The following is a 26,094-nucleotide window of genomic DNA, read 5'->3' on the forward strand; positions in this document are numbered from 1 at the left end:
ATGGAGGCCGTCTGTGAATCCTTGTCCTGCCCAGTCACGGCTATGGAGGCCGTCTGTGAATCCTTGTCCTGCCCAGTCACGGCTATGGAGACCGTCTGTAAATCCTTGTCCTGCCCAGTCACGGCTCTTGAGACCATGGATTCTCTCCCTGTGGTGTCTGTCTCTGTTCTCCCAGATCCCTGTTCCTGCCATGGTTTCCTGACCAGTCTGCCCTACCGTGGAGATCCTCTGCCTTGCCGTGGTGGTCTGGTGGTCGTCTGCCCCGCCATGGTGGTCTTCTGCTCGGGTCTGGTGGTCGTCTGCTCCGCCGTGGTGGTCTTCTGCTCGGGTCTGGTGGTCGTCTGCTCCGCCGTGGTGGTCTTCTACTCCAGTCTGGTGGTCATCTACTCTGCCCTGGTGGGCTCCTGGTCCGTCTGCTCCGCCCTGGTGGGCTCTTGCTCTGTCCTGGTCTCCGTTTCCGCCGGGGTGTCCTGCTCTGCCAGTTCTGCCTCAGTCCCCGGTCTTCCCACTTCCTCATGGACCTGGCCCTCCGTCCCTCCCCCTGTTCCGCCTCCGCTCCACCACCCTCCTGGACTATATAGGAGCGTCTGGAAGCCGCTGCTTGGGGGGGGGGCTATGTCACGAATCCTGGCCATGCTCTTCCGCTAACTCGCCACCAGATGTCACTCACTCACCACATGGACTCTTACACCACACAGCACACTGGACTGCACTTCCCACAACCCATTGCACTGACACACAGCTGATTACACGGATCACACAGCTGATTTCACTGATCACCCTATCACACACACTATTTAAGCCATGGACTTCCTCAGCATCAGGGCCGAGTATTGTATAGCACTTATCACTCTCCCAGGGATGGCAACTTTACGGAGCCTTAGTCATAGTCTTAGTCTTGCCTTGTTTTTCTTGCCGTGTCTGACCCTGCCCGTGTTTCCTGGATTTACCCTTCGCCTCTGCCGTTTGGACTCTGTTCGCTCCCCGTTTTTGGATTATTGCTCTCGTTTCTGGATTATCTCTCTGCCTTGCCCCTTTGGATACTGTTCGCCGATCGTCGACCCACGCTTGCTCCACGGATTGCTGCGTCTTGCTCTTGCCATACCTGTTTGCTACTGTCTGACCCTGCCTGTTTTCTGACCATGTTTTATAATAAAGCTTTGCATATGGATCCGCACGTCTCATGTCTCGTCAGCCCCGTAACAATACTATACATACATGCATATACAGTTAGATCCATATATATATATAATTTAGACACAGGCACAGTTTTTATTATTTTAGCTGCTAACCAAAACATATTCAAGTTACAGTTATGTGTGCTTAAAGTGTATGGCGCTTATAATATGACAAAACTATTTGAATTTGAATTGTGTAAATTTGAATTATTGACAAGTGTCATTTAACAAAACCGAACATTATGTGGCATTTAACATAGTTCTGAATTAGATTTTTTTAAAACTTGAATAATGAACATTTGAAATTTAACACAATTGAATTTTTTTTATGCCAGTTTTTTTAATAGACATTTATTTTCAAACAGCGGATTCTTTGTTCTGAATTCTTTGACTGCAAATATCCAGTTTTAAAATATATATATATATAGGCTATTTTTGTTCTGGCCACAACATATTAACTTGTGGGAGTGTGATAATATGTCGTGGCCACCATATATATATATATATATATATATAGGTGGCCACGCATGTAGATGCGGCCGTTCCAAGATGGCAGCAGCATCTACATGCCTGGATCGGTCGAATAGGGCATCTATCTATGTCTATGGGAACAACATCCATTTCTCGTGGCCACGAGTTTAATGTGCACAATGTGGTCAGAAGTTACCATGATAATTTCTTAAATTCAAGTTTTAAAAAATTCAAATTCAGAACTATGTTAAATGCCACATAATATTCAGTGTTGTTAAATGACACTTGTCAATAATTCAAATTTAAATAGTTTTGTCATATTATAAGCTCCATAAAAGTGCACACTCTGAGCTTTAATTTGAGGGTATACTCATCAAAATTGGAGGAAAGGTTAAGGAATTACAGCACTTTAATATGCCCCCACACCATAAGTATTTGGACAATTGACTCAAAAGCTTTCATGGACAGATGTGGGCTATTCCTTCATTATTTCTACATCAGTTAAGCAGGTGAAAGGTCTGGAGTTGATTTTAAGTGTTCCATTTGCATTTGGAAGCTGTTGCTGTGAACCCACATCATTCTGTCAAAGGAGCTCTTCATGCAAGTTAAACAGACAATTGTTATGCTTCAAAAACAAAACAAATCCATCAGAGAGATAGCAGAAACATTAGGAGTGGCCAAATCAACAGTTTGGTACATTCTGAGAAAAAAAGAATGCACTAGTGAGCTCAGCAACATAAAAAGGCCTGGACGTCCACGGAGGACACCAGTGGTGGATGATCAGAGAATCCTCTCTATGGTAAAGAAAAACCCTTTGAAAGAAGGGTCAAAGTACGCACATCCAAAAATGATAGAAAAATAATAGAAAAAAGATCTGCACACTGTTAATCTCCCTTTAGTCAAAAAAGTTTAAAAGTGGCAAAGTTTCGGTCAAAGAACTTCGTCAGAAAAAACATCTAAAAAACCACTTCTGCAAAATCATTTTTTGGACGGCTGAAATTAAGATTAACCTGTAACAGAATGACGGGTAGAAAAAAAAGAAGAAGGCTCGGAACAGCTCATGATCCAAAGCATACAACATCATCTGTGAAACATGGTGGAGCAGTGTGATGCATGACCTTCCAGTGGCACTGGGTTACTGGTGTTTTGTGATAATGATAAAGGACAGAAGCAGCAAAACAAAACAAAGACAAAACTAAAAGCAGAAAGACCCACAAACAAACAACAACTGAAGTCAGCTACGGTAAAGGCCTGGCAAAGGATCTCAAAGGAGGAAACTCAGTCTCTGGTGATGTCCACGAGTTCCAGACTTAAGCCAGTCATTGCCTGCAAAGGATTCTCAACAATTTTATGATTTTATTTATGATTATATTTATTTGTCCAATTACATTTGAGTGCCTGGGGTTATGTTATGTTTTTTTTTCAACTCCTTAATTAAAGCTTAAAATCTGCTCTTCAATTTCATCTTGATTGTTTTATTTTTAATTCTGTTCTGGTGGCATACAGAGTCGAAATTATGAAAAGTGTGTCAGTGTCCAAATGTATGGACCTAACTCTATATATACCCTATATAGAGTATACATGTTGCAGCAAAGAGAGTCATGATAGTATATTTAGTATATATTTATAACAATCATACTCTGGTTCACATTGCAGCTAATTTTGTCCACTTTCTATGAAATGTGCACTTACACTGTACTTCAAACACACTTTTAAAGTGCCCTTTGTAATTATGTAAAATTAAAAGTTTTACCTTGATGTATATTTAAAATATTTTAAATAATTGGTAACACTTTAGGGTCTCTTAACTAGTTGCTTATTAGCATGCATATTACTAGAATATTAGCCATGTATTAGTAGTTATTAAGCACATATTAATGCCTTATTCAACATGACCTTATTCTACATCCCTAATCCTACCCAATACAACTACCTTATTAACTATTAATAAGCAGCAAATTAGGGGTTTGTTGAGGGAAAGTGTTCTAAAGTGTTACCAAATAATTAATAATTAATTATTTTTTGTAGTGCTTTAAATAAGTACATTTATTTTGATACGTTGACTAACTTTTAATAAAGTATACTAAAGTGTACTTCCTTTTCACAAGGGCAAACTAACAAAGCTAAGTAAATCTGAAATTGGACATGCTGTACTTTAGCTACTGTAGGCACACAAACCCCCGGTTTCACAGACAAGGCTTAAAAATAGTCCCAGACTAAAATGTAATTCTGAGCTATTTCAACTGAAATAAACTTACACTGACTGATCTTAAAAATATCAGTGCCTTTGTTTTGTCTCAAGATGCACACCAGTAATGTTTACTTAAATGTCCTAATTGAACTATGGCCTAATCCTAAATCTAAATCTAAAACCAGGCCAAAGTGCTCAAATATAGCCAGTTTACATGCTACTAAATGACTGAAATTCAGCTCTTACATGATATTTCAGATTTTAAACTCACAAACACTGGCAAATCACCTTAAATAACTTTGGGTCCAGACAAAGTGATAAAAATCTGTGCACAACTCCAGAAAGTAAGTTAGAAGCCAATGAATCAGAGTGAAAGGTTTCAGCCGGCTCTTGGTAGCTTTGTGCGTGACATACATCAGACAGTAAGCCAATGCTCTGTGGGCGGGCCTGTGCAGGAGCGGATCTAGAAAATAATTTTTAGGGTGGCAAAGGGGTGGCATGGGGTCTATGAGGGGTGGGAACACTTTGGGGGATTTGTTGTCTGACATGCACAATTGTGTTCACAAATATTGCCTTACCATTAAGTTATCATCTATACTGTTTAAAATGAAAAATAAATAACAACATTTCAATATCCATCATGGCACCACGTCAATACACAATATAAAAAACTTAAACAGGTTATAAATGTTTCTGAGCTTGTATCATTAAAGAAGACATGCGGTTCTATTAATATTACATAACTACTTAGATGGTCTAAATCACGTTTTAGTGCAAGTTTAAGAGTAACACTTTTGAATTTCCTAACATTAGAAAGAAATACAATAATATTAAAGCATTGGAACTGGATCAGTTATGAAAACAATGTTTGATTTTCTGTTATTACCAGAATTGGGAATGTCTGTAATAACCCAGAACACATTATCAATAGTCTAGCAACACCCCAGCAACTGCATAGCAAGAGCCTAGCAACTACTCAGCATACCCTAGCAACCAACTAGCAACACTTTAGCAAACATCTAGAACATCTAACTGACCAAACTATTTATGTTTCTTAAACAAGACTTTAAGACAAGCCAGCATAAATTTGTTTTTCACACTTTTCAATCTAGCATAAAAAAATGGTTATAAATAAAATTTGACAGTCACACGTTTGAAGGTGTACAACATGTGCTACAGCTTACTGTACATATAGAATAATGCAGTTTCCATCATCTAATGTACTGGTAGCCTACTGTACTGTAATTATACTGAATGTGTATAAAACCCATGTATATTATTCATTCAGCTCTCTCCTCTCTCAGCTGTTAGGATGCCATCAGTTTTGCTACCTAATGTTTAACTTACTCATTGTTTTTTTTTTTTTTTTTTTTTTTTTTTTTTTTTTTTTTTTGGCCTGTCAGTAACACAGATAACACATGACAGTACGTATGTGTAGTTATGCTATCATCATTCACAGCCTTAACTTACTCATTGTTAAACTTTGTGAGAAATGTGTCTTTGTTTTGAGAACTGAATTAATGGTTTGGGACAATGGGCCGACTAAAATCAGTTATATTATGTTAACAATCGAGAAAACTGCAATACAAGATTATTACCTAACTCTGCTATTAGTTTTGGTGATCGGCATCTTCTTGTTGATTTCATTTTATTGTTTCGTCCGATATGGCAGAAAGGCCTATATCCATGATAGAAGTGGAGCGAGCGGTCGGAGAATCGGATCACCAAACAATTACGGGATGAATCTCAGACATATCGAGATGGGATTAGATTTCTCAGAGGATTTCAGAATAAGCCGAGAAGCAGTATCTGATTCACGAACAAATGTAAAAACAATTTGTTAGTGAATGGGGAAAAAGAACCGGTTCATAAGAGTCGTTTGTTAATGAAGCCGACTACACTGGCCGCGCTGCGTGCGCGTGCAACCATCGTGCACAGTTTAGTGAAATACTTTTTTTGCCATTATTTTCCATTGCGCTGTCATCGCCGCGGCTTAAAAGTAGCATATGAAACACTGCTTACATTTATATTTTATCTGTGATAATCCTGGGGTGGCACAGCTTTTTCTTAGGGTGGCAGTTGCCCCCCCGTGCCACCCCGGTTGATCCGCCCCTGGGCCTGTGAGAGCATTGTCTGTGGCTGAGAGCAAAGCGTTACTCACCTATAATGGTTTTCCATTTCTCCACTACAGGCTCTGCCACCCAGTGTCTCAGGAGCCTCTGAAGGTGAGCGCTGACCACCCCTACACTGCCCTCAGTGGACACGGCCAAAGGAGCTTCAGCTGAAAGCGACAGCAGCACCGCATCTGATTCAGAGTCATACACACCTGCACAGAAATCAACAATACAAGGAGTGACTCAGCAACCTGGACAGAAATCAACAACACAAGGTGTGATTCAGAAGCTGAATGTGATGATCTGAGATAATGCAGCATGGTTTTTATTTTCAAATCAACGTGAAATCAAAATAGACCCTGTTTACTTGCTTAGTTCATATTCGTCAGGTCTTATCATGATTGAGTCATCAGTGCACAGTATTCCAAATGTTCCAAAATTCCAAACTGTCTCTGTAATCTTTTGTAATCCAAACAGAAATAGCGTTTGTGGTGGTGGTAATCATTACCTGGTTCCATTTCTACCGTTATTAGAGCAACATCATCTTCATCTGAGAGCGGACTGGGGCTGGTGGACAGTTTAGTTAGAGTGGTCCACCTGTTAGGGTTAACAGTCTCAGGGTTAAAGGGAAAATACACACAAAAAAGCAAGTAATTGTATGTAAATGTCAGTGTAATTGCTTGGAAAAGAGTGATCAGCAATCAATTCATTAAAAAGATACAACTCAAAATAAGGATTCATGAATCAGATATCACTATTTCTCTCATGGGTCATATCTGGACTGCTTCTATGATACATTTATGGTCCCTTGCAACATTTTTGAGTCTTGAAAGGTTCCATCTGTATTCAATGAAACTGCAAAAGAGTGACCAGCATGTTGAAAGGGAAAAAAGAAAGTCTTACAGGGTTAGAACAACATGATATTATTGATGACAGAATTTATTTGTCAAAATAAAAGCTCTTTCACCATTTACTCACTTTCATGTCATTTCAAACCTGTATGACTTTATGTCTTCTGTAGAGCACAAGAGAAGATATTTTGAATGCTGTGCTTGTCAGTCTTTTCTATTCTATTACAATGAATGGTGACTGAAGCTTTCAAGCTTCAAAAGCAACGCAAAAGAACCATAAAAGTGGTCTATCTGACTTGTGCAATAGCTTAAAGTGAGAAACAGACAACTTTGGCACATTATTCACTAATAACTGTCCCCCAGCAATCAGCTGATAACTTTAAAACGACTGTAAATGGATCACTTAGTCAGTGAATTTAAATCGAGATCTGGATCAAGATTCAGCTTAAAATAACATTCATTCATTCATGAACTGATTTTATGATACATGGTCCCTTTGTATATATATATTGTTTTTTTTAATCTTAAAAGGTTTTGTTTAAATTAAATGTAACTGCAAAGAAAAGAGTGACCAGCACATTGAAAGAAAAAAAAAAGTCTTAAATTTGTTGTTCTGGGCGAACTATAACTTTGAACAGATCATTTACCCAAAAATTATCACAAAAGAAGATATTTTGAAGACTGTGCTTGTCTCGCTTTTCCACGCAATTACAATGAATGTGGAATTAAGCTTCAAAAACAATCAAAAGTACCATAAAATTGGTCCATCTGACTTGTGCAATTATGGAAGTTTTATGGAAGCGGCCATGCATTATTATTTTTTTCCTTCTTGTTTTCTCGTGATCACGACTTCATTTTCTTGTGATCACGCGCACACTGCAAAGAGACTGGTGCTGATGTTGACGTCACGGCCGCACTTTTAGCCAATCACTAGGGATCAGCAGACAGACTTGATGATTCATGAGCGATGGGTTTTTAGCGCGATAACGGATCTGATTTTGAATGTATAACTGTAAGTGACCATAATCTCTATATATAAAGAGTGGATAGTGTTTTAACTCTCAAAACGTGAATTACACCTGTTGATATGACATGAAGGCTATCACTGCAACTCTGAAATCAGAGCAAAGTTAAATTATTTAATCAAAATCTATTTATATCTATACGATCCTGTCTTTTATCTTTTAAACGGTCCAGATGCTGGACTTGTTAGTTTTGACTGTGAAAAATTTGATATTATGTTCAATATGAACCTCACGAAAGACTTAGTTCTGCGTGAAATTATAGAGCGACACGAAGGCAAGAGCATTATTGTTGTAAATTTTTTTAATTGTCGGATTATCATACAGAATGACAGTTTTAACTGTCATGGTGTGTGCAGGAACGAGTGTGAAATACCTATAATTACATAGCTTATTCTGATCACTTATATTGGGCACTTTTTTGCATTTAAATTCTGACTGTTGACACTGAAAATGATGCATGTGTTTCTCGAGGGTATCGGTTAATTTCTTGATCGTTTTGACAGTGTCTGCTTGCATATTTTAATCATATTTTGTAGTCCATGTGAAATTTATCTAGCATTATATTTATATTATTTTTTCATCGTTATTTCATAATAAGGAGTTAAAAATGGCTCTTATCAACCTTGACTTACATTATATCACCTTATTTTGACAGTTAAAATTTTGGGCGGGTTTTGTGAGCTTTTGGACTGGAAATCGTCCATCCAATCTGGCAACATTGCTCGTGATCTCTACATTGCGAAAGTTGTTTTCTCGTGATCACGACTTAATTTTCTCATGATCTCGACATAACGAAAGTTATTTTCTCGTGATCACGACTTAATTTTCTCGTGATCTCCACATAACGAAAGTTGTTTTCTCGTGATCACGACTTAATTTTCTCGTGATCTCCACATAACGAAAGTTGTTTTCTCGTGATCACGACTTAATTTTCTCGTGATCTCCACATAACGAAAGTCGTTTTCTTGTGATCACGACTTAATTTTCTCGTGATCTCGACATTACAAAAGTTGTTTTCTTGTGATCACGACTTAATTTTCTCATGATCTCGACATAACGAAAGTTGTTTTCTCGTGATCACGACTTAATTTTCTCGTGATCTCCACATTACAAAAGTTGCTTTCTCGTGATCACGACTTAATTTTCTCATGATCTCAACATAATGAAAGTTGTTTTCTCGTGATCACGACTTAATTTTCTCGTGATCTCGACATAACGAAAGTTGTTTTCTCGTGATCACGACTTAATTTTCTCATGATCTCAACATAACGAAAGTCGTTTTCTTGTGATCACGACTTAATTTTCTCGTGATCTCGACATAATGAAAGTTGTTTTCTCGTGATCACGACTTAATTTTCTCATGATCTCGACATTACGAAAGTTGTTTTCTCGTGATCACGACTTAATTTTCTCATGATCTCGACATAATGAAAGTTGTTTTCTCGTGATCACGACTTAATTTTCTCATGATCTCAACATAATGAAAGTTGTTTTCTTTTGATCACGACTTAATTTTCTCGTGATCTCAACATAACGGAAGTTGTTTTCTTTTGATCACGACTTAATTTTCTCGTGATCTCAACATAACGAAAGTTGTTTTCTCGTGATCACGACTTAATTTTCTCATGATCTCGACATAACGAAAGTCGTTTTCTTGTGATCACGACTTAATTTTCTCATGATCTCGACATAACGAAAGTTGTTTTCTCGTGATCACGACTTAATTTTCTCATGATCTCGACATAACGAAAGTTGTTTTCTTGTGATCACGACTTAATTTTCTCATGATCTCGACATAACGAAAGTTGTTTTCTTGTGATCACGACTTAATTTTCTCATGATCTCGACATAACGAAAGTTGTTTTCTTGTGATCACGACTTAATTTTCTCATGATCTCGACATAACGAAAGTTGTTTTCTCGTGATCACGACTTAATTTTCTCATGATCTCGACATAACGAAAGTTGTTTTCTTGTGATCACGACTTAATTTTCTCATGATCTCGACATAATGAAAGTTGTTTTCTCGTGATCACGACTTAATTTTCTCATGATCTCGACATAATGAAAGTTGTTTTCTCGTGATCACGACTTAATTTTCTCGTGATCTCGACATAATGAAAGTTGTTTTCTCGTGATCACGACTTAATTTTCTCGTGATCTCGACATAACGAAAGTTGTTTTCTCGTGATCACGACTTAATTTTCTCATGATCTCGACATAACGAAAGTCGTTTTCTTGTGATCACGACTTAATTTTCTCATGATCTCGACATAACGAAAGTCGTTTTCTTGTGATCACGACTTAATTTTCTCATGATCTCGACATAACGAAAGTTGTTTTCTCGTGATCACGACTTAATTTTCTCCTGATCTCGACATAATGAAAGTTGTTTTCTCGTGATCACGACTTAATTTTCTCATGATCTCGACTTTACGAAAGTTGTTTTCTCGTGATCACGACTTAATTTTCTCATGATCTCGACATAATGAAAGTTGTTTTCTCGTGATCACGACTTAATTTTCTCATGATCTCAACATAATGAAAGTTGTTTTCTTGTGATCACGACTTAATTTTCTCATGATCTCGACATAATGAAAGTTGTTTTCTCGTGATCACGACTTAATTTTCTCATGATCTCGACATAACGAAAGTTGTTTTCTTTTGATCACGACTTAATTTTCTCATGATCTCGACATAATGAAAGTTGTTTTCTCGTGATCACGACTTAATTTTCTCATGATCTCGACATAATGAAAGTTGTTTTCTCGTGATCACGACTTAATTTTCTCGTGATCTCGACATAATGAAAGTTGTTTTCTCGTGATCACGACTTAATTTTCTCATGATCTCGACATAACGAAAGTCGTTTTCTCGTGATCACGACTTAATTTTCTCATGATCTCGACATAATGAAAGTTGTTTTCTCGTGATCACGACTTAATTTTCTCGTGATCTCGACATAATGAAAGTTGTTTTCTCGTGATCACGACTTAATTTTCTCATGATCTCGACATAATGAAAGTTGTTTTCTCGTGATCACGACTTAATTTTCTCATGATCTCGACATAACGAAAGTTGTTTTCTTTTGATCACGACTTAATTTTCTCATGATCTCGACATAACGAAAGTTGTTTTCTTTTGATCACGACTTAATTTTCTCATGATCTCGACATAATGAAAGTTGTTTTCTCGTGATCACGACTTAATTTTCTCATGATCTCGACATAATGAAAGTTGTTTTCTCGTGATCACGACTTAATTTTCTCGTGATCTCGACATAATGAAAGTTGTTTTCTCGTGATCACGACTTAATTTTCTCATGATCTCGACATAATGAAAGTTGTTTTCTCGTGATCACGACTTAATTTTCTCATGATCTCGACATAACGAAAGTTGTTTTCTTTTGATCACGATTTAATTTTCTCATGATCTCGACATAATGAAAGTTGTTTTCTCGTGATCACGACTTAATTTTCTCATGATCTCGACATAATGAAAGTTGTTTTCTCGTGATCACGACTTAATTTTCTCATGATCTCGACATAATGAAAGTTGTTTTCTCGTGATCACGACTTAATTTTCTCATGATCTCGACATAATGAAAGTTGTTTTCTCGTGATCACGAGTATTAGTACTTATAAAGCACATATTAATGCCTTATTCTGCATGACACAACTACCTTACCAACTATTAATAAGCAACAAACGAGGAGTTAATTCAGGGAAAACGCTTAGTTAATAGTGAATATGTGTTCCCTACTCTAAAGAGTTACCATTTAACACATTATTCACCAATAATCTTCCCCTCCAATGAGCTGTTAACTCAAAAACTGCTGTGAATGGATCACTCAGTCAGTGAATTTAACTTGAGAACTGGATCAGTCATGAACATCATTAAGACCAGTTATACAAACTGGATCAGCTGATTCATTATCAAGATTCAACTCAATATAATGATTCATTAAACAGACATCGCTACTTCTCTCAAGAGTCATATCTGGACTGTTTTTATGATACATTTATGATTCTTTCACACCGTTTTTTGAATCTTGAAAGATTCCATCTTCATTCAATGTAATTGCATGGAAAAGAGTGACCGGCATGTTGAACTTTCTCTTTTTGTGTCCCATTAAAGAAAGAAAGATGTCCAGGTTTAGAACAGCATGACATTAATGATGGCAGAATTTGAATTTCTTGGCAAAATATTACTTTAAAGGATAGTTTACCCAAAAAATGACAATTCTGTCATCTCTCTCATGTTGTTATAAAAAGCTGTATGACTTTTCTTCTTCTGTGAAACACAAAAGATATTCAACACAATTTCACAATTGTACAATTACACACAATCAACACAAACACAATTCATAACTGAATTGGTGGCTAGTTCGTCTGAATTCATTTGTATGTTTTTGTACAATCTGCCTATGCCTCTCTAATGTTTAAGGGTGGACCTTCATACTTACATTTTCCCTAAAAACCATATGTTTCACATGATTGACATCATACAAATTCATAAAAAATTGCCACCTTGTAAAGTAGTTCAGTTTTCCCATGAGAACAGGTTGAGATATTTTGAAAGAAAATGTTGGTAAACAAACAGTTTTGGTGGCTTTTGTATTCCACAGATGAAAACAAGTAATTCAGAAAGAACATTCACATTTGTCAAAAGATGTTTTGGAAGAAATAAAACAATCTACCATTTGGGACAGGTGTTGGCATGGGCAACTCCGCACTGGCTCCAGATGCAAAGGGCAGCAGGCATGAGAATGGACACCCAAAGCCAGCAGCAGCTCACAATGAGAGACATGAACAGACCGAAGTCATGAACCGCTGGGATCTAATGACGCATGCAAAACAGATAAAGGTCACGCGTCAGGTGTTGTCAGAATTTTTTCACTCCTTTGCATGTTTTAAAATAAATGAACCGGTGGGATTCTCATTATGCCAGTATACGCTACTGAATAAACATGAGTCTGTGACAGAAACATAAAAGCCCCATGGGTACAAAAGCTACCGTGAATAAAATAAGACCCCTCTTTAAAGATAAAGCAATGTTTGACTGTCTATTCTACATGTTCTTGCGGCTTATTTCATCATTTGTGCTCATGGTGTTTATTTTTTGATTGATGTTAGATCCTGAGCTTCAAAGTAGGAGGTCACATACAAATCTCCAAGTTCTCGCAGACCTTTAGCTCGTTTTATCACACCACTTAAAGCGTTGATGACAGGAAAGTTACAGAATGTACAGGTCACAGATATTTATAAGATATTTCACATAAAAGATGTTTACATAGAGAAAATAATAGTTGAATTCATAAAAATTACCCCGTTCAAAAGTTTACATACACTTTACATACACTTCTTAACGCTGTGTTGTTACCTGAATTATCCACAGCTGTGTTTTTTTGTTTAGTGATAGTTGTTCATGAGTCCCTTGTTTGTCCTGAACAGTTAAACTGCCTGCTGTTCTTCATAAAAATCCTCCAGGCTCCACAAATTCTTTGTTTTTGCAGCATTTTTGTGTATTTGAACCCTTTCCAACAATGACTGTATGATTTTGAAATCCATCTTTTCACACTGAGGACAACTAAGTGACTCATATGCAACTATTACAGAAGGTTCAAACACTCACTGATGCTCCAGAAGGAAAAACTATGCAACTAGCCGGGGGGTGAAACCTTTTGAACAGAATGGAGATGTGTACATTTTTCTTATTTTGCCTAAATATCATATTTTTTCATTTACTATTGCCCTGTAGAAGCTAGAGAAGATGCTTACATGTTTCCCAGAAGACAAAATAAGTTAAATTTACCCAGATTTTTCAAATTAAAAAAGTTTTCTAACCCTCTGGTTGTGTTCGGACTCCTGTCACACTTGTGGTGTTCCCGGTCAAAACCCGGACTCCAAACAACTGCTTATAAATGTGTCATTATGCTATATTATCACTAAATATTGGATTCAATCTTTTTGTCAACTTGTTTTGGACTAGTTTTGTGTTTCTGTTTGCATCTGATTAATCGTAAGCCTCATTTATCTGAGAGCAGGCGCCTCATTTTTTGAGTGAAAAAATAATTTTTTTATGAATAATATTCACATATTTAAACAAAAAATTATAAAAATTTGCACTGTTTCTCACACTAGTGTGCTTTAATGTTTAATCAGGAAGTTTGCTTTTAAATGCTTTTATTTTGTACAAAATTGCAAAAAGTCACACTTGTGGTGTTCCCGGTCAAAAATGACCGGACTCCGATCAATTGCTTATAAATCTTTCATTTTGCTATATTATCACCAAATATTGGATTCAATCTTTTTGTCAATTGCATTTTGATTTTTTGCACCCTCAGATTTTCAAATAGCTGTATCTCGACCAAATATTGTCCTATCCTAACAAACCTAACTGACCCTTATGACTGGTTTTGTGGTGCAGGGTCACATATCATATGTGAGGCTTTACAGGCTTAAAGTTACAGCAGCAAAAACAGCCTGTGCAAAATAGTTCAGAAAAACTAAAATACAACTGTTGTAAAATACAACTTGGTGCAAGAAACCTTGACTAGCATTGTAAGTGAACCCAACAAAATCCTCCCTAAGAGTAGGTTTTAGCCTGAGTACTCTACTTAGAACACACTCTTCAAAATGGTCAAAATGTTAGCACATCTCTGTTTGGAGAATTGATTTTCTGGACATGTTTATTCTGCTCAGCTGACTGCACCTGTGAGAAGGTGTTTGCAGCATATGCTGCTGCTGTTGTGAAGGACGTGAGGAACGTGGCTCGGCCTGCTGTCTTTACTGTGTAAATCATACGCTGCATTGAACAAGTCAGGTGGGCTGACTGTCTGAACGTACTGATGAACACAAACACGTCATCCACACCTGAAAGGAAAGAAAGAGGAAGATTCAACTTAAGATGGTAGCACCAATCTATACGTTCATTTACAATGCTCACAGGTTGATGTTTTATTATTCTCACCAATGCCTATGATGACGAAAGCTGCCACTCCATTGAGAATGCCGAGATATTTCACTCCAAACACCACATGATACATGAAGAGCGCCACGAGACAGCTCAGACCAATACTGGCCAAGCCAAAGAATGTCAGAAACACTGCAGAGAAATGAAATGGATATTGTATGAAGCATAATGTCAAATCAAGAAATTGCTGTACTTTCAGTGCTGGAAAAACTATTTTGAGAGGATATCTTGGCAAGTTATAAGCTACTCAGTTCAACCACAGTAAAGGTCATCTTTAGTTAGCTATTCCCTCCAAGAAACTGCCTATTGAAAAGGGCAGTTTCTTTTAATTATATTGCTGCAATTTGATAATTGCACATGCAATCGGAACAGTAATTATCAGCCACTGAAATAATATAGATATCAACTTTTACACTAAGTATAATTTACTTCTATTAGTTCTAAATTTACACTAAAATAATTCATATAACTAGAAAGCATCTATATTATATGCACTACTATTCAAAAGTTTGGCGTCAGTAAGATTTCAATGTTTCTGAAATGTTCACCAAGGTTGCATTTATTTAATCAAAAATACAGTAGAAACAGTAATAATTGTGAAATATTATTACCATTTAAAATCACACTTTTCTATTTGAATATACAGTACATTTAAATGTAATTTATTCCTGTGATGCAAAGCTGAATTTTCAGCATTATTACTCCAGTCTTCCGTGTCACATGATCCTTCAAAAGTCATTCTAATTCAACAGCATTTATTTGAAACATAATGCTTTTGTGGCAATATAAAAGTCTTTGCTGTCACTTTTAATTATTGTAATGTGTCCTCACTGAATAAAAGTAAATCTTTCTGACACCAAACCTCTCAATGGTAGTGTAACTCAGTCAAAAACAGCAATAAACAGCGCAATTAAGCAAAATATTTAGCTATTTTGCACAGGGACTCAGTGAACATTTCTGTTTTAAACTAGTTCTTATCCAAATTGAGCGATTCACTAAAATGAATGGCTGCACGCACAATAAACTGCTAGCAAAAGTAGAACTAAAAAATTAGCCTTTTTACTATAAGAACTACATTATTTAGATGGCTGAGCTACAGTAATGCTATTTAAAAATTTACGTTTCCGTCAATACATCAAGCTAATTGCTCCAACACTGAGTTCACCAAGGCCTTACTGTCAAGTTTGAAATACGTCACCATTACAAACTGCAGTTTTCAATTAAGCATTATCCAAGATATTTTTGACCCTCATGCTTTACAGCACAAGAAGATGTTTTCTGTGCTTTCACGCTTTTATCCCTGAATTGACCGAAAGTGCTGTGGCGAACAGAGAGTGCTAACGGTTTCGTAACAAACATTTTTAAATTGGTTCACAAGCTGAGTGGAACAACAGAGTTTGAAAGCTCTCTATTGTTTCTCTAACAAGGTGGCACATAGCAAATGCAGCTGACGTAAATTAATTCTGAAGGTTCACGGAAGGTTATATGATATTCAGATAAAGCACAGAGGTCAAGTTACGTAATGTGAAAAAGCGTCGTTGAGTTTTTTGTAAAAACGTCAAATGGAAAAGTGGTGCTCCATTTTGCATTATCCAGACGCTTGTTGATGCAGCAGCTGTGAGAAAATAAGCCTCATTTTAGCAATGTTCTGACAAAAATAGTATAATGACCTGAATATACCAAGAAAACCAGCTGTGGAGCTAAGAGACGGCCAAATCAATAAGATTTACTTGATGAATTGCACAACAACCAAAGTCACAGTTCGTACACCTTCAAGTCTGTATCATCTTGTGCTTTTAATAGAGTCGTAGCTGATTACATGTTTACTGCTGTGCCTAATTAAGTCATACTGCAAAGTTGTAAACTCCTGCTGCTGCACGTGTGGCTAGTCTGTGCAGGTTCAAGACATCAGTCAGATTTCATTTCAGAAATCATTTGCAGCTTATCTGATGGCACATATGTTGACTCAAAACATACTGAGGCCTTTCTGTAGACGAGAAAATGAAATTCAGTTGCAATTTCAATGAAAAACAAATCATAAAAACATTGAATCATATCTGCTACAATATTTTAGCAAGGCTGAAACCATGTATTGATCAGTCAGTATCCATCTGATCGATGAAATAAGCATTTTGGTTTTTTAGAAATAGGTAGCCACTTTATAATAAAAAACAACACAAATTGTTAACTGTCACAAATCTGGTCTGTGGACTTCCGTTTACTCACCACCAGAGGTCACTCCTCCATCACATTGACTCTCACACCACACTACTGTTGCACTTCACCCACGAACTACAATTCCCATCATCCATTGCACTGACGACACACAGCTGTCACCAATCTCACATTGCTCTGATCACACAGCTGATTGCACTGATTACACACGCTTTATAAGCCTTGAACTTCCTCTCTGTCTTTGTTGAGTATTGTTTCTAAATATATTATTGTTCATTAATGATTACTTTTTTTCATAATACATTAGCTACTCTTAATTTAGATTACTTGAAATTAACCAAGAAAAATTAATAGTATGTAGCAGTTTTGTGCATTTTTAGTTTGTGATTCCTAAAATAAAATAAATAAAATAGACAGCATGCACTCATCAATAAAATTCTACATTCAAGAAATCAATCACACAAGCTACTGCTTTTATAATGTTTTAAATAGTTAGATATAAAGACACAGAATTGGCAGTTATGTTATCTGTGTTTGCTCTTCCAACAAATATAGTCCAATATGAAATCAAAGGTAGAACCAACAGTTCATTTCAGAGCAACACAAAGTGGTGTTTCCCTGCTGAATGAATTGGTGCATTTATATGAATTGTTGAGTGAATAATTGAATGACTCCTTCATACAGTGGTGTTGTCTAAAACCGCATACTCTCTGACTGAGTACTTCTAAGCAATAAGTAATTGCATTGTGACTGTTAAAAAAGTATGTTCTATATAGTATAAATGTGGGTAGAATGAATTAAATGGGCAGTCGTGGCCTAATGGATAGAGAGTTGGACTTGTAACCTGAAGGTCGTGGGTTTGAGTCTCAGGTCCGGCAGGGATTGTAGGTGGGGGGAGTGAATAACCAACACTCTCTCCACCCTCAATACCACGACTGAGGTACCTTTCCTAAATCTTGATGTATTCACCATGTGGTCATTTTCATGTAACCTACCAGTGTCAATTGAGTCATTTCACTCTCATTTACAAATCCTCTCACGTGGCTTCATGGGATAGTAAAGTGTCCATTGTATGCACATTTCAGAATCTCGCCAAAAATAATAGGTCATCCAGGTACAGTCGCCTACTGTTTTATGAATACTATGAATTCAGACCCACTCTGTTCACATACTGTCGTTCACATACCTTGCCTGCTGTACAGTGGGAACGTATACACAAATGCAGCCAGTCACTTGTTGCCATTAATTGATGCATCCAACTTTTTTAACATGTAAGTGAATGTGTGAGACTTCAGATGCATCAGCCACTAAATATAATGGTAACAATAACAAGGTTTCAGATGTTAACATTAGTCAACTACATTAGTTGAACTAACAAAAAAAAGCACATATCTACACAACCATTTATTAATCTTAGTTCCTGTTAATTTCAGCATCTACTAAAACATTATTAAAATCAAATATTCATTAAAAGTATCTGTTAATAATATTATTTAATGGACCTGAGCTGATATTATCTGATAATGATGATAATGAAGGATTAGTTCACCCAAAAATGAAAATCAAGTCATTAATTGAGCACGCTGTCTACTGAACGTAAACAATGCTGATTATGTTCTGGGGCACACTCCAAAATGGCAGAAGACAGTAACTCGGAGAGAAGAATTGCTGAATAAATTATGTTATTATTGTTTTCTTTGCACACAAAATGTATTCACGTCGCTTCATAAAATTACGGTTTTGATGGCCTATTTTACCGATGCCCGTTTCTGGTCTATGGAGGGTCAGAGAGCTCTCAGATTTCATCAAAAATATCTTAATTTGTGTTCCAAAGATGAACGAAGGTCTTACGGATTTGGAACGACATGAGGGTGAGTAATTAATGACAGAATTTTCATTTTTGGGTGAACTAACCCTTTCACTTTAACAAACGTTGACAAAGATTAATAAATGCTGTATTAACTGCTCAGTGCTAATTAATTTTAATGAACACATTAACTAGCGTTGTCTAACGGGACCTTATTTTGCAATGTGTTACCTTAATAACAAAGTACAATAAAACTATTTGTGCTACAAACCAGTGTGTTCCTGCTTTTATTCAATTATAATGAATTTAAAAGTGATGAATTTAAAGTGACTATGATAGTAAATTAAAATAATATGATGACAAATACCAGTCTGCAACATCAACCATCATAAAGGACTGTTTTTATATTATATAATATACTGTACAAAAAACAATCGGTAGAAAAACTGATAGAAAATGACCGGTACATTTTTCATGACCTTTTCTTTAAACTTAAAATGCAATTCAATGCTATTTGTAATTCAAAATATGGGCAAAACATGACAAATCAATTATAAAAAAAAATAAAATACATTCATATTAAAACATAAGCCATGTATTATGGAGTGCACATCTAAAATAACTGCAAGCAGCTTAAAAGCCCTGTACATTCAGGTTAAAAATGGCTGCACCAGCTCTTGCGATAAAAATAAGGTTGATAGATATAACCTGCAGAAAGACTCGCTGAAAAATCCCTACCACCACTGCACAGACTGACAGCAAACACAGACAAACAAATACAACTAAATGCAATAAATACCAATGAATTAAACTATGCACCAAGCATACTAAATGTAACCAATATACAGTTAATTAACTAATTACTTGAAACAACTGTAAACATAATTATATATTGAACACTGGCATCTCTACTTTGTGGTGACTGTACAACAACAGCCTTAACTGTGTTAAAATCACCGTGGTGTCTGCAGGTTTATTTGATTAGAATGCTTGGGGAATGTCTTACCAGAAAATGAGGTGAGAACGTACACAAGGACAGTAATGCATCCCCCACTGAACAAAGCCAGCAACATGTCACTGTGGAAGGTCTTCCGCACCTCATCGTCAAATAACTCCGTACCCCCGTACAACACCTTCACTTTACTGAGAGAGATTCAAAAACAAGGGATGAGAGAGAAGCATTGTCAAGATGGGTTATGGTTGACATCAGATGATACGTTACAATAGAAGGACCAGATGAGGGGGATGAGAGACAAAATGGAGATGGGCACACATTAGGAGATGGAAAAAGATTATCTTAATTACATCGGTGGGCTCTTAAAGGAGTTATTACAGTATCAGAGCTTCAATGAGTGCCTATTCTGCGTCTGGCCACTGGCTCATTTCTAGGCCTCCTACCATTGTTATCCTGTGGTAATGACTGTCATTTGAAGAGCATCTGCTTACATTCACTGTCTTGACAGCAGTAAGTGTATTAGGGGTGTTTTGCAGATGTAATAAAGCTTTGAGTCATTGTCTCTGATTCATGGCAGGTTTTGTTTCGTTTCAAAGTCTGTGATCATCCTTCTGGGGTTTCATTTGCAAAGACGACTACAGCCAAAATCAAAGCATTTGACTTTTGTCACTGACACTATAAGGAACACTTTGTGACTTAATAGTCTCCCATTGTGTGTTTAATCATTTATATATAACTCGTTAGTTTTGTGTTTTTTAAGCGAACAGTATCTCCAGCTGCTTCGCAGATGAGGAGGACTGGGCCATGATTCATCACCCCTGTGCCATTGAGATTGTCCTCGTAAGTTCATGGTGCCGTTATGGATGTCAAATTTATGAAAGCAAATTCTGCCTTATGACAATTTTCACACACACTTTAATTTTCATTTAATACAGTACATCACGTTTAGAATAAAAAAATGCCATAAATGGAGTTGAGCACTGAAAGGAGTTCATTCATTTTACAAAATTGATTGCTTTTGGAAGACATTTTCCATGGCAGGGAAGCTTCATGTTTTATTAATTTATGTATTTATTCTGAATTGCGTGAATTTATTTGACAAAGAACAACATTATACAGAAAAATGGGTTAGCAGTCACACTGAACTGTAGCCCTGACTGCAAGTAAAACACCATTCTCTGAAAGGTAACATTTACCTTCTTCATTTGGTGAAGTATATTTAGTGTATTTATTGTGTTTCCAGAAGAAGAAAAAAAATCCTTAATACGATAAATTGCCCTGCATAAGTTATATTTGATTTATAGTATAAACAAGTAGGAATTTCCCAGTGGGGTGGAAAAAGAATATTCAAAATATATTCTCTGATATCTTTAAGGATGCTTAGAAATGTTTAGACATTTAAATATATATATATATATATATATATAGCAGTGTGATATCTCACTTATCAACTCGGAAACATGCATATGGACATTATAGGCAGATATATACAAGGTGGGGAATAAAGCTTCCACAAACTGGGATCTAAGTCAGTTTCGCACATGTTTCTATTCAATATGGACTACATTCTAATCTTCAGTAAATTTTGAAAGATAGCATCATTTATAAAATCAACAGGCCCACTTTATATTAGGTGGCCTTACCTACTATGTACTTACATTTAAACTAATCATTTGGAACAATGCACTTATTGTGTGCATACGTTATACATTTTACTTATATTTAAAAAAAATACCTGCATGTAACTACATCTGTAATTAATTTCTGTTATAACATTTATAATTACATTGTTACACCAAAACTGTCCCTAACCTTACCCGTATCCTACCTCAATAGCAGAAAAAGGTGTTTTGCAATACAGAATGAACACAATAAGTACAATGTACTTATTTTTGATGTAAGTACAGTACATAGTAGTTAAGGCCACTTAATATAAAGTGGGACCCAAAGGATAAATGTTTGGTTCATGGCCCCACGAGCAGTCATGAATCTCATGCTGAATTCCCTGGTTTGTATGTTTGTTAAATCGATTCTGCTTTTACTAACCATTCATGGTATTAGACCAGACAAATAAACAATAAGCCTTCTTGTTTAAGTGATCCCAACACCAGCTGTGATCTGAACACCCACCTGGTGGATTGTTGTGACAGGATGTCCGCATACTGCACCACAAAGTCTCTGAAGAGACGTCTCTGTTCTAGAGGTCTGTCTTGAAGAGAGTAGAAGGAGGGGAGAGGAGCTCCAAAATGGATCTCACTGCGAAGAAGAGAGGACTGAAGCTGGTCCGGTGTGAGTGTCTCATCAACGTACCAGTAAAATTGCGGATGAGTGATGGCCAAGCTCAGGGCACCTAAGAACAGAGGATATTACAGTCAAAAAATATTTCAGTTTTCATTTGATCAAAATTGTGAAGGGGGCCTTGAACATTAAAAAAGCCACCATTTGTGGTTACTCTTTACAATATATATAGAGGGGTGTCCAGTCCTGCTTCAAAAGGGACTCTTTCCTGGAAAGTTTAACTCCAACCCTAACTGACCCTTCACAGGAAGTTTTATTGGCAGGCGATCTGACCAATCATAATGCAGAATCTGCCATTTTTTTTCGGAGAGTAGATTAACGTCGGTGGACTTGAACTTGAAAAATACTTGAATTCTTGAAAATACTTACTACTACTACCTCTAATGTTCATTCATGTTTATTACATGCTATAAAAGTAAAGAGGAAGAGATGATTGGTTCACATGTCACTTGAACTGAGGCATTCCAGTGATCTGGCATGACACATTAAAGCCACAAAATGATATATATTGTTTTAATTTCTTTAAAAAAAATAATAATAATGCTGGGACTTTGTTGCATACCTAAAGTAACCTGCTCTGTCTTGTCTGTCAGCGTGTTGTCAGTGTCCTCTTTGCTCTACAATGTTTTTTGCACTGCGTGAGAACATGATTTTTGGTGTGAGAGCGCCATGGCTTGTCGGACATAGCAACAGTAACGAAGGGGGGTGGGTCTTTGTGAAGGGTCAATTGGACACACCTGAACCAATTAATCAAGGTCTTCAGGATCAATGGAGACTTCTAGGTAACTGTGTTGGAGCTCTATAGTATATTGGCCCACCAGCAGCAGGATTGGACACCCCGATATATGTTAACCAAGGCTAACCCTACTGGCAAACCAGGCCATTCCAGTTTAACCTGGTCCAGCTGGTGTGTTTCTGCTCCAAGGTGGTCTTATAGGTCAACAAAGTCTCCACCGACTGGGAGTCCAACTTGTCAACCATCTAAACCAACTTGGACTAGCCAGAAACCGTGAAGAACCAGCTGCAGCTTATTTGCTGTAATTAAGCTTTGTTTTACTCAAAATGCTGTACAGCATTCAAAAGTATTGAAGTTAAAAATAAATGAGGATTACTCAATTATTAATGGAGAGTGGGATAATTTGGCCCCAATGACTCACCATGTATATCGGCTAGATCAGGTCCCATTCCATCATAGTAGATCTTCCCCCCACGCTCACTGGGAAAGAGGTAGGACAGGAGGGAGCTTGGAGGGGAGCAGAAGGAAGGTCCCAAAGGCAAGTCTCGCAACGTCTCCAGTGGCTTCCAGCAGAACTGTTGAAACTGAGGGTGCTGCATTAGAAGTCTCTCTACATGGTGTATGGTGTGCAGGCGTTCGGGGGTGAAGATGTTGTTATCCTTGTCGCCCTCAGCCACGAACACTAGCTCTATCCTCCACAGAGCCTGGGTCTGGAGGTAGGAGTAACCCGCAAATCTTCGCTTCCTCATTAAGGGTGAGTCTGGTTTCCTGTGATCTCCAGCATCACTTGAATTGAGGCTTACTGCTATGTTAGGTTTTACAGATTCTGTCTTTTCCTCTTTAGTCTTGTTGTTTTTCTCATTTCCAAACTGTATGTTGTCATTATGTGCCACCGTCTCAGTCTGTCCCAAGATCCCTGCAGGTTCAGTGATATTCACCATTGTAGAGACGTCCTTCCCTTTTCTGTTTACCATGAGCAAAAAAAGGTCCCTTAGAGCATTGGCTTCAAGGTCAAATCCCTCAGCGTCACGCCTGTGCCTGTCCCAAGACCCCAACTGACTTTTCAGGGCAATGGTGAGAGCGTCAAACCGTTCTGCTGAGGCATGACTCCTGACCTCGAATGCGCTGTAAGAAAGGTCAATATCTAGCGGTTCACAGCGAAGGAACATATAAGCCGAGAGGGCGAAGGGTAACAGAAATCCCACGGCCAGAACCAGTCCACTCGCCCAGGGTTGCGTGTACACCCAGCCGAAAGCCCACCACAACCCTTTACAGACCTGCTCATTTCCATTTGGTTGTTCTATTCCTCGTTCTCCCTCCCCCTCCTCCTCCTCCTCCTCTTCCTCCTCCCCTTGCTCTTCAAAGTCACTTAGGTTCCAGGTACCTTGGAGCAACAAGGGTTCATCTTCCGAATCCATGGCAGCCACTACAACAAAGAAACAAAACACTTACATTAGCGCCTTTTGGCCTTCTGGGTACTCCCGTTTGTGTCTGGACAGGTGAATACAATGATAAAGTGCATTTGATTTACGGAGCATCCTTAAAAGAGTGGCAGGTTATACTCAGCTGGCCGCGGCTAAGACAAGGACACAGCCATTAAGTCTGTCATTCTGTAAATGTAATCGTGGAAGGTTTTGGCCTCTGGGTAGTGAGTGGTGAAAAGAAATGAACCGAGTCTCACAGGCCAGCAATCAGGCTGGCAGATGGTTTGGCCTCTGGTATGAGATGCTGAACCCAGAGGAAGTACGTGCGTGTGTGCGATAATATATTCTTCTCACCGAACTGTGAGGAGATTTCATAGTAGGGGACCATTGTGAATACTATATGGCCATATCTGCAGGAATCATTTTGGGAGCATTACTATTTTTCTGCATTGTGAAATTATTTTCATCATAATTTAGCACATTTAAACCATCCTCCCATAATTATCAGTATCAACATATCTAATTTGCATTCCTCTAAAAAATACCATCCAATATGAATCACCTTGAAACAAGACATTTATTGCACAAAGTAAAGACGGTTGTTTAGATCTAGCAGCATTTGAGTACAGATGCCTTGCTGATATTTGTCATCTAATGCAGTGGACTCAAATGCTCCTAACTGTCAAACAAAATATTCAACTTTTCCCACCATACAACACAAACTATGAACAGTTTTCTTAAAAAAAACATCAGTTGACAAAACATAAAAATAGATTTATAAAACTTCTCTAAAGCTTTTACTAATCTTAATTGCCAATTAATCTGTTAAATGCTTACAAAATAGTATATAAAAAACCTCTGCAAGTTTAATTCAGTATTCAAGAATCACAGAATATGTTGCTATTATTATTATGCAATCAAAAAGGAAAATCAGTGCTACTGGTCTTCAATCATCAGTGATAATTGCAAGCTATTTTTAATGCATTTACACTACAAAGTGATATGGATTTATGCTGATACTGTCGAAAAGCCCACTTTGCTCAGAGCATTTCTAAACTTATTCACACACAAGAGAGAGAGCGTACTAGTGAGAGAGAGAGCAGGGACAGAGAGCCAGAGATAACATGCTATCAGCAGCTGACACACAGTTGGCAGCGTCACTGAAAATTAAATCATTCAACTCGTCTAAGCCTGCCTAATTGCTCACAGAGAGACAGCAGTCCAATGTAAGACCTGCCTAATGTACAATACAGCCCGAGGCAGCATGAAACTGAGCTTGTACCATTTCATATTCAACAAAGATTGCCTCCAGAGCCCTGTGTGCAAGCACAAGGATAGGAAGTCATTGAGTTTCAGCAGAGTGTAGAGCCCAGGGGCCGAGAGAGACAGAGAGAGAAAGAGGGGAGGCAGACAGGTACGGATGCTTCATCCCCGTATCTCTGGCCCACAGAGATTCTGAAGATTTTCCTCCTGAGATCAGATGGTCTGTGGTGGATCGATGCTTGATTTAGGCGTTAAATAAACCCTCCTGGAAAACTGATAAGCTGTTGAGGTAGTAATTAGCATTCTGAGACAGGAGCCATTTAAAAGTCACCTTTCAATGCAAACACCGTAGGCTAAGCTCAGGTGTTCGTCTAGTGTAAGCTCTATGGGCTCTCGTGAGATGGAAGCTTCATCTGAAGTATTTGTTTGTTGTCTTAAAAGACTTTTACAGCTCATTTTCAACAAAGTATCATAGTTCACCCCAAAAATTAAATCCTGTCATCATTTACTCTCACCTGTGTCGTTCAGCAAAATTACACATATCAAAGCTGATTGATTGATTGATTGATTGATTGATTGACTGGTTGGTAGGTGGTGCTGGAAAAAGATGGGAAGTAATGTGAAGAGACTGA

General features: G+C 37.5%; 1 protein-coding gene across 1 annotated transcript in view; it reads right to left on the minus strand.

The window, feature by feature from the left end:
• disp3 (dispatched RND transporter family member 3) overlaps positions 1-24,193 on the minus strand; it is a gene marked incomplete at both ends in the record, with an annotated part of 56,355 nt that extends 32,162 nt beyond the window's left edge. Inside the window, 8 exons of the mRNA XM_079383490.1 lie at positions 6,002-6,166; positions 6,463-6,551; positions 12,529-12,668; positions 14,544-14,704; positions 14,802-14,936; positions 19,793-19,929; positions 21,872-22,091; positions 23,197-24,193. Of these exons, the coding sequence (XP_079239616.1) occupies positions 6,002-6,166; positions 6,463-6,551; positions 12,529-12,668; positions 14,544-14,704; positions 14,802-14,936; positions 19,793-19,929; positions 21,872-22,091; positions 23,197-24,193 (2,044 nt within the window). The remainder of the gene's footprint in view (positions 1-6,001; positions 6,167-6,462; positions 6,552-12,528; positions 12,669-14,543; positions 14,705-14,801; positions 14,937-19,792; positions 19,930-21,871; positions 22,092-23,196) is intronic.
• Between the last annotated feature and the right edge of the window lie 1,901 nt (positions 24,194-26,094).

This window comes from Barbus barbus (genome assembly GCF_936440315.1).
Source record: "Barbus barbus genome assembly, chromosome: 28".
Lineage (NCBI taxonomy): Eukaryota > Metazoa > Chordata > Actinopteri > Cypriniformes > Cyprinidae > Barbus > Barbus barbus.